This window comes from Xenopus tropicalis, chromosome 9 (genome assembly GCF_000004195.4).
Source record: "Xenopus tropicalis strain Nigerian chromosome 9, UCB_Xtro_10.0, whole genome shotgun sequence".
Lineage (NCBI taxonomy): Eukaryota > Metazoa > Chordata > Amphibia > Anura > Pipidae > Xenopus > Xenopus tropicalis.
Genome location: NC_030685.2, coordinates 54,223,050 through 54,242,117, shown reverse-complemented (window position 1 = coordinate 54,242,117; position 19,068 = coordinate 54,223,050). Strand labels below are relative to the sequence as shown.

The 19,068-nt window shown below is 39.4% G+C and overlaps 1 protein-coding gene across 14 annotated transcripts in view; it reads right to left on the bottom strand.

The window, feature by feature from the left end:
• Positions 1 to 4,665: 4,665 nt before the first annotated feature.
• Positions 4,666 to 19,068, bottom strand: part of abi2 (abl-interactor 2) — a 37,731-nt gene continuing 23,328 nt past the window's right edge. For 7 of the 14 annotated variants that reach the window (XM_031892654.1, XM_031892656.1, XM_031892659.1 and 4 more), the window contains 4 exons: positions 14,469 to 14,627; positions 12,231 to 12,317; positions 6,079 to 6,252; positions 4,666 to 5,897 (listed from right to left, as the gene is read on the bottom strand). In XM_031892654.1, coding sequence (XP_031748514.1) covers positions 5,722 to 5,897; positions 6,079 to 6,252; positions 12,231 to 12,317; positions 14,469 to 14,627 — 596 coding nt within the window. In that variant the 3' untranslated portion in view covers positions 4,666 to 5,721. Of the gene's footprint in view, positions 5,898 to 6,078; positions 6,253 to 12,230; positions 12,318 to 14,468; positions 14,628 to 18,092; positions 18,279 to 19,068 lie in introns of all 14 variants that reach the window. The other 7 variants (XM_031892648.1, XM_031892649.1, XM_031892650.1 and 4 more) reach the window with 2 other exon arrangements.

Below are 19,068 nucleotides of genomic sequence, written 5' to 3'. Positions count from 1 at the left end.
TATCTGTTATCCCCTGCTGTTATATGTACAGGAGATTCACCCTACTTCTATGCATTATCTACGCTAACCATTTAGCTGTTTTGTCTAGACAACTGCCCCAGTATTGAGTATGTTGCAGGCTACACTGATTCCCAAGCAGCCACGGCTCATGTATCTAAATGGATTACTAATGAACTCTGAGCAGCGAATTGCCTTTGCATCTTTATACAAAATGAATATTAAAGTGGTCAGGTTCCATTTGCCAAAACACTGTCCAGTCAGGGGTCGCAACACAAACTGGGCAAATGTTAAATACATTTATTCCCATTCATTCCTAATAGTGCAGGGCAGCCCTGGGTATTGCAGGGTTAAACTGAGAGCAAATTAAACACTTTGGGGGGAATTCACAAAAGTGGTGATATTCCGACAAAATAAAAGTGGAGATAGATTTGTCGCATTTTCCACCTAATTCACAAACATCTATCTCCACTTTTGTAAATTTGTCTTTTAAACGGACAGTTTTCAGATTTTGTCATTTTCCCAACATTTTTTTTATGAATTTGCCTTTAGCTGTTAGTAAATCTGTCAGTGCCATCAAACCCAGTCCCACAGCTACAGGAGCCTTGGGATAAGGATTTTACCAGCAGGATTTTGTATTTCATCCGCCATTTGCCATTGGGGCATTTCCTGAGGGGTAATTTTAGTTTGCCCAGGGAAACTATATATCATTTTTTCAGGACAATCTGGGCTTTCTAATGTTTTCTATATTTCTGTGTAATTCCCCTTCTGTAACAAGATTTAAGGGTCCAAATACCTTCTTCTCTAGCCCCTACTCATTACTGGTCAGCAGCAATCCGGCCCCCCCCACCAACATGTCCGGTGATAAGGGGCCCAACAGGACTAGGGCCCACTGGGTTTTTATCCATTGCCTTGTCGGGCCAGTCCAACCCTGTACCCCGATATCCCAGTTTGGGTGCCAGTGTGTATGTGCCACCAAGTTGGCTGCTGGGAACAGGTGGGGACCAATGCTGTTAAGCAGCTCTGTAGTTCAGGACATGCTATGAGGGCACAGATAAGTTGGGGCAAATGTCAGTGAAGTGATTAAAGAGGGGGCACTGCTGCTAAAACTAAAAATTTGCTGGGAGGCTTTACTTTTTCTTTTAATAAAAATGTTTACAATATATTCACACAAAATGTTATTATTGTCTCATTGATTAAGCTAAAACTAGCATAACCATGCAAATGTGAGGTAAAAACTTTTTATATATAAGATATAAATTAAACTTTTTTTAATCAGTGTTTTACTTGTTTATAAATGTTAATTTTCAGAAACTTGCCCCCTAACAATAGGCTGCTAATCCCCATTAGTATGTTAATGATCCCCTAATGGGGCCCCTACCTTAGGTGTGAAATGGAGACTGGGTGAAACAAAACAAAACAGAAGAGCTTAGAATTTGTCTGACAGAGTTACACTGAGCTTTACTCCATTTTGAAAATGTCGGGAAAAAATGTTGTTAAAACGTCGTATAAATGTCGTTTAAACGGCAAATTCACAAAAGTGTCTGTAAACTGTCTTTCTTTCACCAAAAAGAGAAAAGTGGCGGTTGAGTCGGAATTTAGGTGGATTTCTGTTTGTGAATCTGGAGAAAGTGTTTTCCACCAGTTTTTCCACCACTTTTACTCCAAAAAAGGTCTCTCTCCACTTTTGTGAATTCCCCCCATAGTGTTGTGATTTGTATTGTATTCCAGTACCCTATCCCTTATTACCCCTTCCAAACGCAAAACTCTCTGATGTTTTTTTTTTTTTTTATTTATTGCCAAATAATGAAACTGATGAGAAATTCATCATGAATAGAATCTGCCACCACTGTATAAAGGAACTATTGGCACCATCTGTACAGGCATAATCATACCTGTCTCCTTTTTTTCTCTTTGCTCTTTGCTATCCTTATACCTCTTTTTGTTACATCCAGCTACCCTAAAAACCACCAGCAATAATGGATGGTTGTTATTAAACATCAGCATAGAAATCAGTTGCTGCACTGGTGCTAGTTATTGCTGTTGATGCTTATAATATGTGTGTGGCTATTTGCCCTTTCCATAATTATATTTCAGGGGGAGGGAAAACTAGGCCATGCCATTGACTTCTGTGTTACTTTAATTTTCATCAACTAGGAGTCACCATAACTTTTGTAAAGTTATTAGGGCTGAACATTAGTGATGCAGGGGCTGTCTTTAAGGAGAAGGAAAGGCTAAGTCACTTGGGGATGTTAGGCACCCCCAAGTGACTTTAATTGCTTACCTTTTACCCCAGGCTGGTGCCCCTGTTAGGAGAAAACCGCACCAGCCCGGGGTACCTACTGCAAGCGCTTCCTTCTGCCGGCAAAATCACAGGGCAGTAGAGTGAAAAGCCGACTTTTTTGTTTAAGTTCAGCTTTTCACTTCACTTTTTTGAAGTGCAGAATTATTTATGCATATCATCTTAGCATAAGCAAGGCCCACTGGGCAACTTGCCTCATCAGTGGTGGCAGCAGCTTGTGAGGTAAGGGCGCTAAATGCCAATGGGTGGTGATGCACAGCAGAAGTGACTGTGCGGGATTGCTTCGGGGGGGGGGGGGGATAATTAAGTACAACACCGACGGCACACCCTAGCAAACCCAACCCTTATGGTGCCAGTTATATTGCATAGTGTGACCTTGTGCATTAGAAACTGATGCGGTTTGTACAAAGTTGGTCAAATTATCAGCCCTGCAAACAAATGTATATATAATGAATTATGCTCATTTGCTCTCACTTACTGGCACTGTTCTGCGCGTATGGGTGGCTGACATACAGTAGTGCTTAAGAGATTTATTACTGGTGACTTATCTTCACATCTGCCATAGCCCTGCCTTCTTGTAAGTCATACATTCAGTGATCAGCGAGTACGTAATTTGCTCTGAGATTATTGTGGCTCTTTTTGCAGAGAAGTTCAGAAAGAGCTGTCTGAATCATTGCCAGAGACTTTGCAACTCTATCTTTAGAGAACGCCGTCGACATTTCTTATCAACTTTGTACCGTGGCCGAGTTAGTCAGCCAATAAAGGAAAGGAAATCTAACCATTGTGTCAGTGTCTCTGCTTAGAAAGGAGTAAGCCTGCATTAACTAGGGAGCTAGCACAATGTTGTTGGGTTTTTTTGGGGGGGGATAGATATTCTCAGCCAAGGAATGAATCCACCTTAAAATTGTGTGCTAGTAGCCAGTAAACCACTTTCTAAGCACAGGAGCCTTGTCTTTCCCACCCATAAATAACATCAATGTGGTATCCACAGCATCCAGTTTTTATTTAAGCACATTTATCAGCAGTATTGGACTGGGGCTCAAATATAGATGAACTAGTAACTTACTGGGAAAAAGTTGGCTGTGTGAGATAACTGCTTATAATCACATTGTTTGAATGAAGGAGGAATGAAAGCTCAAGTGTGTTACATCATGCAGAGAAGTATAATCAAATATGTGAACTGTGCACTATGGTCATAAACCAAGGCCAAAACAACTATTGGATATATGCTTTGGGCACTTTAAAGTCAAAGGTCAAGGTCTCATTTTATTTGTCTCGTTTCTTTTAACTTAAATGTGCTCAGCACTTAAGAAGGTTAAATGACCAAGTAACAGGCATTTGGCGTGTTTAAAATACAACATGCAACATTCTAGATTGTGGTTGTTTGCTTTGAGAAATGAAACATCAACAGATGTTCAATAAAGATGTTTAATACAAAAAGCATAAGTGCCCTGAAGTTTTAAAATATGAGGTCCAGCAAGCACCAGGTAATGTGCCATGTTATTGCAAGTAAGTAGGCATTAATGAATACTTTGATTCAATTTTAACTGGTGTTAAGCTTGTCATCTTGCCAAACTAGAGGAACTTCGATTTACCCATCCACAAATCAGGATCATGTTTAGGGCCTATAGGAACCTTTCAGACAAAGACAGCATGAATGTGCCAAGCAGTCCTCACCCAATAGAATTTTCAAACCTGCACTTCCGACCCATACACAGGCTGATATGTTGCTGACTCTGGAGGGCAAGTCTGCAGCTTCTATCACCCTGTTTATAGCCAGCTTTAGCCCTGTCATATATTTGGGATTGTGCAGTTTTATATTAACTGCTTTTTCTACAGTTCATAAAAATAATGCATCATTTTTGCTCTCTCTGATATATGAGAATGAGTGCAGTTTGTGGAGCAGGGAGGGAGGGAGGTGCAGCACATGTGCAGGTTGTGGAGCAGAGAGGGAGACAGTACATGTGCAGTTTGAATAAGCTATAGCTTGGGTCTGAGAGCAGTTTGCTGTTGGGTTTTTTTTTTTTTTTTTGTATCAAACTGGATAAGTAGCACCCACCACAGAGTTGTACTGCATGCCTGTTCATTCCAAGAATCATGCACAAATGCACCTACTTATGGAGTCTAATGCCAATAGCTCATTGGACACTTGGAGGGTGTACATTAACCACTATAGAACAGATGCCTTGTTGACAGATCAGGGACTGAATATGTAATCATTCCAACAGAATGTAACTAAAGCCACAACAGAGGACTAAAATATAAACCATTATATATTTGTTCACATCCCCCACTCAGTGCAGATTGCACAATAGTACCATGCCAACAGTTACAAGCATAAATAACTATTTGCAGGAAGCATGAAATGAACAAAAACTTTTTAGAGTGTAGTTTATTCTTACTTTTTATTTTCCAAACACCAGAAATCTGGTAAAATTGAATCAACCTTTACGGCAGAGAAGGCTGCAATTGCTGTAGTGTCACTCTATACAGGTTTGTGCAACCTACTGCTCAGACAAACACTCTTCTCTCAAAAGATTAAGGTTCCAGTTTCAATAATGGGTAAGAAATAATACACAAGGTTCTCTTAATACCAAAACCATATACACTGCATTAACTATACAGCTTTACTGTAATCATGCCCATATTTTATTCCTAAAAGAGTGGATCTGAAGCTTGTTTAGATTGCCATTGCTAAACACGCCACACTCGTCCGAATCCATTTTGTGTGGAAAGAATCACAGCAGCAACATCAGATTCCCCACAATTTAAGGGAAGCAGGGAGAAATTTATCAACATTATGTGCCACCGACACACAGAAATGATTAGTGCACCACTGGCTGCGATAGGATGTGTAGATTCTATACTCTTTGGTGGGTAATGCACTTATTACACTTTATTGTGCTTATGCTGGAAATACATTTGTACTGAAAAATCTGCCTTATGTTCCTCACATTATTAAAAGAAGATCAATTTCGTATTCCTCATCAAGTGTGATCGCATAAAAGACTCAAGATCTGGAAATAACTACTTCAGCTGCATACACGGTACAGCAAGAAACGCATATCAAATACTTGGAAATAACAGGGTTACATTACCCGTAATTACATCCCGCAGTCCTGGGACTGGGACTTTTGGGGGGGGGGGGGGGGGTAGAAAAGACAAAACAAGGGGTAAGCAATGCCAGGATTTTTTTTTTTTCTCAACAAAATTTTTTTTTCAATAAACCAGAGCTGCTGCGATGAAAGAACACTTTGTTCAAATAACTTGCACCACTAATTGGTAATCATAAAACAAAAGAAAAAGTGGTTTGATCACAAAGATCTTGCTCTTCATTCATTCACTTGTTTGGCCCACAAAGGGCCCATGTAAATGTGGGAAGTCACAACAGTTGGAAAGTTTTATTTGGCCATGTGTCGCCATCATTCAGAATAGTGCATGATAGATTCCACATAGTTGCCTGGAAAAAGCCCTGTCACTCCATTCATGACACCCTCGTACCACCCATCATCATTCTTCTTAATGACGTATATAATGGCTCCTTCCTGAAAGGATAGCTCATCCTCTTTGTCTTTTGAGTAGTCGTAGATTGCAACAACTATTAAAAAAAAAAAAAAGTATAAGATAGTATATTGTGAATGAGAGTCGGGGATGTATGTATGACTTTTCTCTTCTTTTCACTATCTGGAAATGCTCTTACGGATATGTTGCTAATAATTGGTCAGAATGTCATTTAGCGATGTATAATCTACCTATTACGACAACATTGCTTTACAAACCTTTCTCTAAATAAGTCCTTGGAGCCCAAGGAGGGTCTTCTTCAGCATATGGATCACTGTATTCTACTACAGCAGCTTCTTCTTCTTCATAGTCTTCTGGAGGGGGAGGAGGAGGAGGTGATTCGTCAAAGACAGGCTCTTCTGCAGGGGGTGGTGGAGGTGGGGTTTCTGTTACTATTGGTGGGTGACAAAAAAAGCAAGTTTATAATTCAATAGGCTAGCAATCCCAAATGTTTATCTTTTTTCTGCCCAAATGTGCCATGATGGGCCAATGATGGAGGTGACAATCTAAACCCCTTTATACAAAACTAGGACCTATATCCCTAATGCCTAAAATGCCCCAAGGGAGGGAACTATTTCTTCCCAACTGCTACTTAGATTACTAAATAAATAAATATGCCAGGAGGGCTTACGATTGGTGATGGTGTGGTAACAAGGCAGACTCCTTCCTAGTGTAGAAATCTAGAAACAGCCTAACCTCATTACAATGGCCTAATATGGACTCTACTCTCTGCCTAAACAGAACTTTGCTAACTATTCTCAGTCTCGCCTTTACCCACCATATTATTTTTCAAAAAAATTATTTAAACATTAATTAAACCCAATAGGATTGTTTTTCCTCCCATAAGGCTTAATTATATCTTACAAGGTACTGTTTTATTATTACAGAGAAAAAGGAAATATTTTTTAAAAATGTGAATTATTTGATTAAAATAAGTCTATGGGAGATGGCCTTCCCGTAATTCAGAACTTTCTGGATAATAGGTTTCCGGATAAGGGGGTCCAATACCTGTACTGACACTGGACAGCACTATAGACATTACACATCAGTCATTAGAATTATTACACATCAGAATTAACTTGCCTGCATGTTGTCTGTGAAAAACACTGATTGACATGGCATTATTTCAGGTCAGGAGAATAGTAACATTAAAGGGATACTGTCATGATTTTTATGGCATAATTTTTATTTCTAAATTACACTGTACAAATAATTCACTCTACCAATTGAAATTTTATTCTTGAACCAAAAATTACTGTTTAAAAGGAGAAGGAACGTCATTTTACTGCCAATAGATCCACCACATTAGTGCCACCTAGAACACTCTATATATTCTGCAGAAAGCATTACCATACCTGAGTAAAGAGCCCTAAAAGCTTTCTCTGTTTAAGATTGCAGCTGCCATTTTAGCTTGGTCTTCATAGCTTTCTTCTTCCAGCTCTAGCCATTGTAGTGGAGGGTAGGAATGAAGTAATGTTGGTCTGTTGAAACTTCTTAAATGGATTCTGCTGTGATTTTTGTGTACTTTTTATTTCTAAATTACACTGTTTACATAACAAATAATTATGTTGGGTTGAAAACCCCAACATACTGTTTTTCGACTTTAGCTTATTCTTCCGCTTCTTCTTCTTAGCGCCCCCCATTTTCTAAACACTACTCCTCCTACAGTTTTAGGGGTACAGCACCCAAACTCCCCACACATCTTCGCCCTATAGCGGAGCAGGTTGCTTGTGCTTTTCTAAGTGATTGCACCCCCCGTCTTTTTGTGGCGCCGCTCCGAACCCCCCAATTTTCCCATTGACTTTGACAGGGAAGATTTTCAAACTGCTGCCACTCTTACAGCTTTGAAGCTACACCTCCCAAACTTGAATAACATAATCATGGGGTCACCCAGAATGAAGCAGCAACATTTGTTGGATGACCCCAAAGTGGGAGGGGCCAACAACAGCCAATCAAATTTTAATCATTGACTTTAATGGGGAAATTGAAACTGCTGCCAATCTTACAGCTTTGAGGCTACACTCCCCAAACTTGAATCACACAGTCATGGGCTCAGCCTGAATGAAAATAGGATGATTATTGGATGCCCAAAAGTGGGCGGAGCTGTGAACCGCCAATCAAATTTTACCTATTGATTTGGCAAAAATCCAACCTGCTGCCAGTCTCACAGTAATAACGTCGGGGTCCCCAAACTTTTTACACTTGGTCACTAGGGGACTGCAGTTTAAGTTTTGAAAAGTGGGCGGAGCCACCAACAGCCAATCAAATTTCACCTATTGATTTTTATTGGTTTGATGCCAGATTTTCCAAACTTTGCACAGTCAGTCACTGGGTGACTACGCATTCAGGTTTTTTTTTTTTTTGTTTTTTTTTAAAAACCCCGCAAAGTGGGAGGGGCCAACAGCAGCCAATCATATTGTACCCATTGACTTTTATGGGGAAATTGAAACTGCTGCCAAACTTACAGCTTTGAGGCTACACTCCCCAAACTTGAATCACATAGTCATGGGGTCAGCCTGAATGAAAATATGATGATTGTTGGATGCCCAAAAGTGGGCGGAGATGTTAACAGCCAATCAGATTTTACCTATTGACTTGGCAGAAATCCAACCTGCTGCCATTCTCACAGAAATAACACCAGGGTCCCCAAACTTTGCAGAGTTAGGCACCAGGTAACTGTGGTTCAAGGTAAGAAAAAGTGGGCGGAGCCACCAACAGCCAATCAGAGTTTACCTAATGACTTTCAATGGGGAAATCCAACCTGCTGCCATTCTCACAGTATTAACCCCAGGGTCCCCAAACTTTTCACAGTTGGTCACTAGGGGACTGCAATTTTCGTTTTGAAAAGTGAGCGGAGCCACCAACAATCAGATTTCACCTATTGATTTTTATTGGTTTGTTGCCAGGCTTCCCAACCTTTGCACAGTCAGTCACTGGGTGACTACGCATATAAGTGGGTGGGGCCGCCAAAAGCCAATTACATTTCTTTCATTGTTTTCAGTGGGAAAATTTTAACTGCTGTCATTCTCACATGTTTAATGTCAGGGTCCCCAAACTTTGCACAGTTTGTCACTAGGTGGCTATGTTCCAAGTTTAGAAAAGTGGGTGGGGCCAACAACAACCAATTAGATTTCACCTATAGACTTCATATGTTTAAATTTAAACTGCGGCCATTCTTTAAATATTAATACTAAGGTCTCCAAACTTTGCAGAGCTAGTAACCTGGTAACTGCAGTTAAGACTTAGAAAAAGTGGGTGGAGCCAACTACAGCAAATCAGATTTTACCTATTGATTTTCAATGGAAAATTCAACCTGCTGCCATTCTCACAGTATTAACACCAGGGTCACTAGGGAACTGCATTTTAAGTTTTAAAAAGTGGGTGGAGCCACCAACAGCCAATCAGACTTCACCTATTGAATTTTTTTGGTTTATATTTAAAATGTTGCTTTTCTCACACTATTTATGTCAGGGTTCCCAAACAAGTGGGAGGATCCACCAACAGCCAATTAATTTCCACCCATTAGATTTCATTGGTTTATATTTAAACTGATGCCATTATTTAAATATTAATTCCAGGGTTGTTAAACTTTCCAGAGTTAGTCACTGGGTATTTGCCGTTCAAAGTTAGAAAAAAGTGGGCGGAGCCACCAACAGGCAATCACATTTCACCTATTTACTTTCAATGGTGAAGTGTAAAATGCTGTCAGCCTCACAATAAATGCCTGAGTCCCCAAAATTTGCAAAGTTGGTCACTGGGGGACTGCAGTTCAAAAATAGGAAAAGTAGGTTGGGTCACTAACAGCCAATCAGATTTCATCCATTGAATTTTATTAGTTTAAATTTAAAATGCTGCCATTCTCACACTATTTATGCCAGGGTGCCCACTGTTTGTCACTGGGTGACTTTGACTCAAAGTTAGAAAAAGTGGGCGGAACCACCAATCACAATTCACCTATTGACTTTTATTGGTTTAATTGCTGCTGTTCTTTAACTATTAATCCTGGGGTCCCTAAACTTCGCAGAGTTAGTCACTGGGTAACTGCAGTTCCAGGTTAGGAAAAGGGGGTGGAGCCACCAACCGCCAATCAGATGTCGTTGACTTTCAGTGGGGAAATTTAAAGGAACAGTAACACCAAAAAATGAAAGTGTTTTAAAGTAATTGAAATATAATGTACCATGGCCCTGCACTGGTAAAACTGAGCTGTTTGCTTCAGGAACCCTACTATAGTTTATATAAATAAGCTGCTGTGTAGCCATGGGGGCAGCCATTCAAGCTGGAAAAAAGGAGAAAAGGCACAGGTTACTTAGCAGATAACAGATAAGACACCATTGTATTCTACAGGGTTTATCTGTTAGCTGCTATATAACCTGTGCCTTTTCTTCTTTTGAATGGCTGCCCCCATGGCTACACACCAGGGTTTATATAAACTCTAGTAATGTTTCTGAAGCAAACACAAAACTTTTACCAGCGCAGGGCAGCAGTACATTATAGTTTCATTTCTTTGAAATATATAAATTTTTTGGTGTTACTGTTCCTTTAAGTTGCTGCCATGCAGACACTATTAAGACCAGGGTCCCCAAACTTTGCACAGTGGTTCATGTTTTTCAACCCAACATGAAGTTTGTTCTCAAACTTCCCTTTCTAGTTCACTCTGCTATTTTAAATGTTATTCTTGATATCAACATATGTATTTTTTTTTTAGTTGTAATACTGGTGTGTAGGCACCATCTCAGTGCATTGTGCCTGAGTCTGAGATTTCAGAAGGTGCCAGCGCTACACATTAGAACTGCTTTCAGGTAACCTATTGTTTCTCCTACTCCCATGTAACTGGAGGAGTCCCAAGCCAGACTTGGATTTCTTACTATTTAGTGCTATTCTGATATCTACTGCAAGCTGCTATCTTGCTCCCTTCTTATTGTTCTGCTTATTGGCTGCTAGAGGGGAAAGGATATCACTCCAACTTGCAGCTCAGCAGTAAAGTGTGACTGAAGTTTATCAGAGCACAGGTCACATGGCTGTGGCACCCTGGAAAATTAAGAATATGGCTAGCCCCATGCGAAATCTCAAATGAATATAAAAAAAATCTGTTGTGTGTTTTTGAAATATGAATTTCAATGCAGGATTCTGGAGAAGCTCTATTAACTGATGCGTTCTGGAAAGAAACATGTTTTCCCATGACAGTATTCCTTTAAATTGCAAAAATAACCATCCAACATTTTTCTAAATATGGCTTAAGGTCCTCACAGAAGTGAGTGGCAGTAAAGACTGGCTGGATGCAGGCCGGGGTGGATAGGCTGTCTAACCAAGGAAGCAAAATGTTAATGTGTTGTGTCCACCAGTTTTGGCTCCCATTTCACTGTAACATACTTACACTCCCCTATACACATACTGCACCTTTTATTATTAAACAAGATATACTATTTATACCAAATCTGACTCTCTGGGTCTAAGGCCTTTGACATAAAGCAGTGCTTTATGTAGAACCTAAAGGGACAGTATACCCCTTGTAAAACATAATGCATAATGGACTCCTGCTAACAAAACAGTCACAACATATTGTGTATACTGCTAATTATCTACCGTGCAAGGACTATACATGGAGTAGCTTCAACTTTCCTGCAAAAAAGTCAAAAGTTGCATTGCATAGCATTTTAACTATTAGCAGACAAGTTACAAAAGTGTATGTTCAATCTATGTTCAATCAGCTGACTTAACAGAAACGCCACCCAAACATTTCTAGCATAATAAAGAAAATACAATTTAAGCAACTCTCTAATATACATCAAGTCAAGTGTTTTATACAACAATCACACGTGGCATACCATCCACATACCCTCTTATCTGCAGCTCTCTGTAGCTGCACGGCACTGGCCAGAGTGCAGCTACATGGGACTGTGATTGGCCTGAAAACACATGCTTTCACCTTTTTCATGCTGATCTCTGTTCCCTGTAGCTGAACTCAGGCTGAAGCTGTGCCTGTTAGATAAGACATGAGCTTCTCGCAGGCAGAGAAAAGTGGACAGTACACATATCTGTTACAGTAGCCTTAGCGTTACTTGTAAATGTAATTGCTGTTGAAAGGGGAATCTGTCTGTGCCTTTCTAGGGTCTGTCCTGCTGGTTCTGACAAGAGTCACTAGTTCAGAAAGAATAAATAAAAACAGCTTTCAGTTGCAATTACAAATAACTTTAAAACAACTGTCAATGTTTACTTAATGTTATTGCAAAGTTGCTTAGAATTACATTTTCTTTCAGTAAGCAAACCATGTTTGGGCGGAGTTCCCCTTTTAAATCACTTAATTGCTCTGGATGAAAAAGGGAACTCACGTGGAACTTGAACATGTGAATTAAGCAGAAAAACAACTTACTGTTTTCTTGAACTCTTGCCACAAATCCCATCAAAGGAAGCTGTGGCGTTACTTGTAGAATGGAGGGAGGAGGAGGAGCATGTGACACTAAAAAGAAGCAGTTTTATTAAAATGTATGGCTGCTCTGCAACAAAAATACTAATAGACTGCAACACAACACAATCAGAAAAATAATTTAATGTGCCACAAAAGGGCCACTACACAGAGATAAATGTTTTTATTTAGGAAGATTTTAATTGTACTTGTACAATATTTATATTACACAATATTTATTGTACCTGATTTGGCACACTACAAAATCACTCACTTACATTATCAAGAGAGAATGTAATTTATACATATTTCAGGTAGTTTCATATGAAATACACATACACTGACAGTAAGGGCATTGACACATGGGGAGATTAGTCGCCGCGCAACAAATCTCCCTGCAATGCCACCGCACCAGGTAGAATGTAAATCGCTGGTGGGATGGCATACGCGGCACTGCGATTTGCTGAAGTCGCCCAAAGTTTCCTCTCAAGGAGGTGGGATTGCATTGTGGGGAGATAATTCGCCCACGACAACTAATCTCCACGTGTATCACTGCCATAAATAATTAAGCAGAATGACCAACTTGGATACCCAGTGAATTTGGTAGATCATCTGTGGTGTTACTAGCAAGTAACAACCAACGCCTTTGAAGCTGTCTGCATTGTTTCCCCATCTAGCTGAACTTGGTATTTAGTATTTGTGGCATTCTGCATTGGACTACTATAGAGCCTTAAAGGAAAAGTAACACTAAAAAATTTGAAGTAAAAAATCTACCTGGCTGCTTCCCCCAATACTTCCCCTGCATCACCGTATCGCCTTTCTTCAAATTACCGAAAGCCAAGTTTAAAAAGGTATTTTGTACTAAAGCATTCAAAATAATAAATGGTTTGTAGGATAGGGCAATTATTGGGGCAGGGTAGAATAGATTTTTTACTTAAAAATTTTTAGTGTTACTTTTCCATTAAAGGAGAAGGAAAGGTAAAAACTAAGTAAGCTTTATCAAAATGGTCTATGTAAAAACAGCCATAAGCACTCCCAGAAACACTGCACTCTATCAAAAGGAACACAGGATTTTTTGATAAAACTCACTCCCCCCACCCTTAGGAATGTGTAATCTGAGCTACAACGGCTAGGGCTGCAAGCAGGAAGCTATGAAGATCAAGCTAAAATGGCAGCTGCTATCTTAAAGGATATGAAAATCCCACACACAAAAATGTAATCAGTGAACAGCCTCTTTGAAATCTTTCAATACCTGCCACTCTGGTTGTCCAGCGGTTAATAGTAAGGCTGCAACATCTCCTTAATCACTTAGATTTCCTTCTTCTCCTGTAACCCACTTGCCCCCCACCTTGGGAATTTGCTTTGACGTCTGGCTTGTGGACATGCTCAGTTGTTCTAAGCTCAGATAACTAAACATGCCCTCCAGTCTAGCAGCCAGTAAAGAAATGGCATTGCTGGTTCCCATAGAAACTCAGCTCTAGCTGACTTCAATTTTTTTTTCCTAACCTCCTCTCCTGAGCTCAGCTCAAACAAATCAGAACTTTATCAGAGACAGTTGTGCCTGTGTGAGCCTGTATTTTTGATGAAATGTATGCTGAATAAGGGTCTGTGTGTGTGTGTGCTGTTTGCAGATTTAAATGTATCTGATTATGTATCAGAGGAAAAATGGCCACCGGGTGAAAGCTGCTATTTGCTTTAGGAACATGTGATGGTGCTGGCAAGTGGAGGGGATATATGCAGTACAAATGATGCCATTTGGGTGGGGGAGACGTGCCCAACTGTTATACATTGTAGGCAAATGTAGGCTTTACAAGTCCTTTAAACAGAGAAAGCTTCTAGGGCTCTTTACTCAGGTATGGCACTAATGTGGCGAATCTACTGGCAGTAAAATGCCAAAATTACTTTCCTTTAATTATTGTTTAAAGGAGAAGGAAACTGTAGTCAATTGTGAAATAAATGTAAATTGTAACCTAATTTTAAAGTCAATTGTTAAGTCCATTACTAATCTGCACTGCAGTTTAAAAAGTGTGATGGGGATAAGACTATCCGTTATAAAAATTCCCATCTAACTCCAAGCTTCCCACAAATCGTTAAAAAATATAAAAAAAATATTGCAAATTAACATTTACTCGTAATCACTTACAAGATTTGCTGAATCCATAACAGATTCCTGCATTTGGTGCATGCTTTCATAAATGCTCTTACCTGGGTTTTGGCTGTAGAAAGGCCCTCCATTTATCTGGTTCTGAAGGCTGGGCTGGGTGGTCATCGACGGAGGGCGCCGATAGGGCAGAGAGCCTCCAATTGTTGGTGGATTGTGCCGAGATACTGGTCTGTTCATACTGTAAAACTGTGCAGGATGCCCTAAAAGGTGTAAAAATGATGGTGCAATGCTTAGGAATTATTTAAATGTTTGGTATCGGGACACAAATTACTAGGCTATGTATATTCATAAAAAAATACAAAAAGGCTTTTCCTGAGGAAGGAAACATATGTGTTGGGGGCATGCCTGATGCTTTGTTGAAAAGTCATGGAAACAAATTTTATCCCATGAAAAACTTTAATTCACTGATGTAGTGAACAGCCTGTAGTACAGCAGTGCCATCAGCTCGAGGAGAAGCTATCAAATATTATCAGCAGGAATAACCCTTCCATAGATCTACTGGGTAATATAGGTCACCTATACCTTGTATTGCAGCCCCCTGCCTCAACCCAGCTCATCTTTCAGAAAAGAAAGGACTGATATAAAATGATGCCACTTTTGGTGCATATCTATGAAAGTGCAAAATATTTTATGAGAAAAAAAGGTGTATAAAGCTCTGTTATTTTCATGCACAATATACAACACAATATAAAAGTAGGTCAGCCTAACGTTATAAATAATACCATTTTACACCACCAAAGGTTCTTAATATAAAATATAAAGTTACAATAAAAGGCTAATTTGTAATTAATTACAGATAATTACTACATGGCAGCTTAGAAACCAGGGACATTAGCATCAGAATTTAATAACCAACCCTGTAACAACAGATAATGATAATTAATTTTCTGTTTAATAATTTGTGATGGTCCCTATCTTAGATTCTCAGCAGCTTCTCAGAGCCCAATGAGCATGTGAGTGTCACCGACTCTTCTACCAATGCCCGAGATAGTGACACCTTGTACTGATGCTGAACCTTTAGGCTTGTGCATTAAGTTCAGTATAAAAAAAATATGGCATTTCTAGACATATTCATTTTTAGGGTTTACTACTCTCACACAATGAGCAGATCTTTCAATGTATGGCCAGCTTAAGGCAATTTTTTTTAAAAAAATGCTATTTGTCCTTTTTTTAAATGCAGTCGTTTCTCAACAATTTGCCAACACAATGCAGATAAGTTTTACAAAGTGATCTGTATTTGGAATTAACAATTTATTCTTCTCTAATCTCACCCACATTGTTCAAAGCCTTTTAGCCTGCTCTGTTGTCACCTATGTGACATAGAGAAATACAAGTGGCAAAGCTGCTGTTAGAAAATGCGACAACCTTGATATTCTAATTAGAATAATTTCATATTTAACATGTTTGAGAATTTATAATATTTGCTGCTTTTCATAATTTACAAAATCCTACAATGCTTTAGCAGATGGAAAGAGAGAGGCTAATCTTTCACAAGTAGTGCACTTGCAAAACTCTGCCTGCAAAGAGATATGATTAAGCAATGTATAATCAATAAGAGTACAATTGTAAGGTGGCAAATCAACACTAATACCATTAATACTCATTAGAAACTTAGCTTGTGTATATTTCTTTTATTAAAAAAAAAAAGCTTGCAATAACATAATTATAATTTAAAATGATGGTGTACTGTGCACAGCCATCTCACCCTCAAATTAAACAAAATACAGTGCTACCAAAATGTGTTCATTCATAGGCAGATGCCAGCTGCTAATTGGTACATTCAGTGCATTGTACAAAAAAAAATATTTGCCTTCTTAATCCATATCTGATACGATGTTACGCTGATATCAGTCTGAAAAATGCATTGTTTCATGACTGCCATGTTGTGCATTGTGGATTAATTGGAAAAACGCACACATACACCGTGACCTTTTGCACTTCACATTCATTTACTGGAATATGTTGCAGGCATTTTAATGAATGCTACAAGTAGCTATGATAAAAATGTTCCATATGCAACAACCTTTACAAATATACTTGGAATCAGCTAGAGATGCAAATCTACACAGCCCAACCCTAATTTTAACAAATAGCAAGTTAACAGATAAATGAACATTTATTCACCCAAAATTTTCTGAATATCTAGCAAACTGATTATAGTTTTATCAGACTGTCTGCACTTGTCTCTTCTAACATGGGCCCTATGGCCCACAGATAACTTACCTACAACAGATCTTCTGCCTTCATATTCTCTATACAGGGATCCCCAACCTTTCTTACTCGTGAGCCACAGTCAAACGTAAAAAGACTTGGGAAGCAACACAAGCACCATAAAAAGTTCATGGAGGTGCCAAATAAGGGCTGTGATTGGCTATTAGGCAGCGTCTATGCACACTATCAGCTTACAGGAGGCTTTATTTGGTAGTAAATCTTGTTTTTATTCAACCAAAACTTGCCCCAAGTCAGGAATTCAGAAATATCCACATGGCCTGGGGGCCCTGAGAGCAACATCCAAGGGGTTGGTGAGCAACATGTTGCCCCTGAGCCACTGGTTGGGGATCACTGCTCGATTACATATATGGGATCTGGGATTGTCTGAATAAGGAATCTTTCCATAATTTGGATCTCCATACCTTAATTCTACTAAAAAATCAATTCAATATTGGGTTTATTTCATATTTAATAAGGATTCATTATCTCTTTGTTGGGCTCAAGTACAAGGTACTGTTTCATTATTACAGAAAAAATGGAAATTATTTTAAAACAACTGAATTATTTGATTAAAATGTAGTCTGAGGGAGTTGGCCTTCCTATATTTTGGAGATTTCTGGGTAATGGATTCCATACCTGTACCAGAAAGCAGTTTAAGATGTAACACCCCACTAGCAAACTTATTTCAGATTCCTATACTGCAATGTCGCAAGTGCAAGGGGTGCTCAGAACAGGGAAAAAAACAAGACGGAATGGCACAGAGAAAAAAGAACCGCTGGATGGTACATTTTTTAAAGAATAAGAGTGCTGGAGTCAAAGGAAAGCGACTAGAAACATTGGCGATGCCTAACAACATGGCACCCCCCAATAATTCTACATTTCCTTCTACTTTAACATGTCAGCTCCAACAAATATACACAAAAAGCATCAGTCCATACAAAATATATATTTTCCTTCCCTTGTGGAAGGATGTTACTGGTTTGCAGTATTATCCATTTGAGTGTGACATACTACCCACTGTAAGCGCAATTCTATGGAATGTGCATCTAAAAAATCCCAATATACTTTGAACAAACAAATAAAAAATATATACTTTTCTGTTTAATAGAAATAACATTTTAGGAACGCTTTACCTAGGTAAGTGTAATTTTTTTTTTTTTTAAGCACACAAAATATCTTAGTTAAGCAAGAATTAAAACTGGGGGAGGGGGGGTTGATTTTGTAGTTGCACTGCAAATACAGCATCACTATAAACCTGAATGACATGCTACACAGACTGACGTGCTTTGAGAAAAGGGCAATTCTATTACTGTATAAAGTACACAGGTTAAATTAACAGGCTGCATAATACATGCACATCTGCAAGTGCACATAGGAATCCATGCATATAGATGTGTGTGCTTATTTAACATTGAACTTCCAGCCCCACAATGTGAGCATTTCCACACACTCACCTGAAGGAGGAGCAGAGGAAACAGCAGGGGGAGTTGGAGAGGTGAAACCATCAGCAGGGGGTTGTGCTCCTACAGCAGCATCTGGGGTGGTTGAGGAGGGAGGGACAGTAGCAGCAGGGGCATGTGAGACAGAGGCAGAAGTGGGGGTAACAGGGATGGGAGGAGTGCCAGCTGAGCCAGCAGGGGCTACGTGGAAAGAGGAAGATGCGAAGTTAATAAGGAAATAAAGTTAGACGGTATTAGAGATGCTGTCAGGAACTTCAGTGTTAGGTGTTTAGTAAAACAAACTAGGACTTGTCATTCAAGGCAAGCAATGGAAGAGCTTCATGCACAGGGAAATATCTTTATATAAAGGATGATGACATTTGCATCGAAAATCATTTAGTGACATTTTTAAGAAAATACAATACCTGGACCAATCCAAAAGCAGATTTCAGTATTTAAAATCAGATGAAAGTGCAACACCCACCAAGAAAAATCCTATTACATTTAAAGCTAATAACACAATTTCTAAACAGCACCAGCCCGGGGTAGCAGCGAGCGCTTCCTCCTTCCTGTAGTAGAGTGAAAAGCCGAACTTAAAAAACAAAGTCGGCTTTTTACTCTACTGCGCATGCGCCGGCCGACGGATTTCGCCGGGAGAAGAGAGAGGAAGGAGGAAGCGCTTCCTACAGGTACCCCAGGCTGGTGCTTTTTTCTCCTAACAGAGGCACCAGCCCAGGGTACAAGGTAAGCGATCTAAGTCACTTGGGGGTGCTTAACATTTTGGCACCGCCAAGTGACTTAGCCTTTCCTTCTCCTTTAAACAGTAGTTAGAGCTGCAACTTAATTATATTTTTCTCTTCTATTTTGAATCATTGTGTATTTTTGCTCTATTATGCATTTTTTATTCATTCTGCCTTACTGGCCACTTTTATGGTGACTGTGATACAGGGTTTTGTGCTTTTGAACTCTTGCCTTACTATGCGCTTTTTTA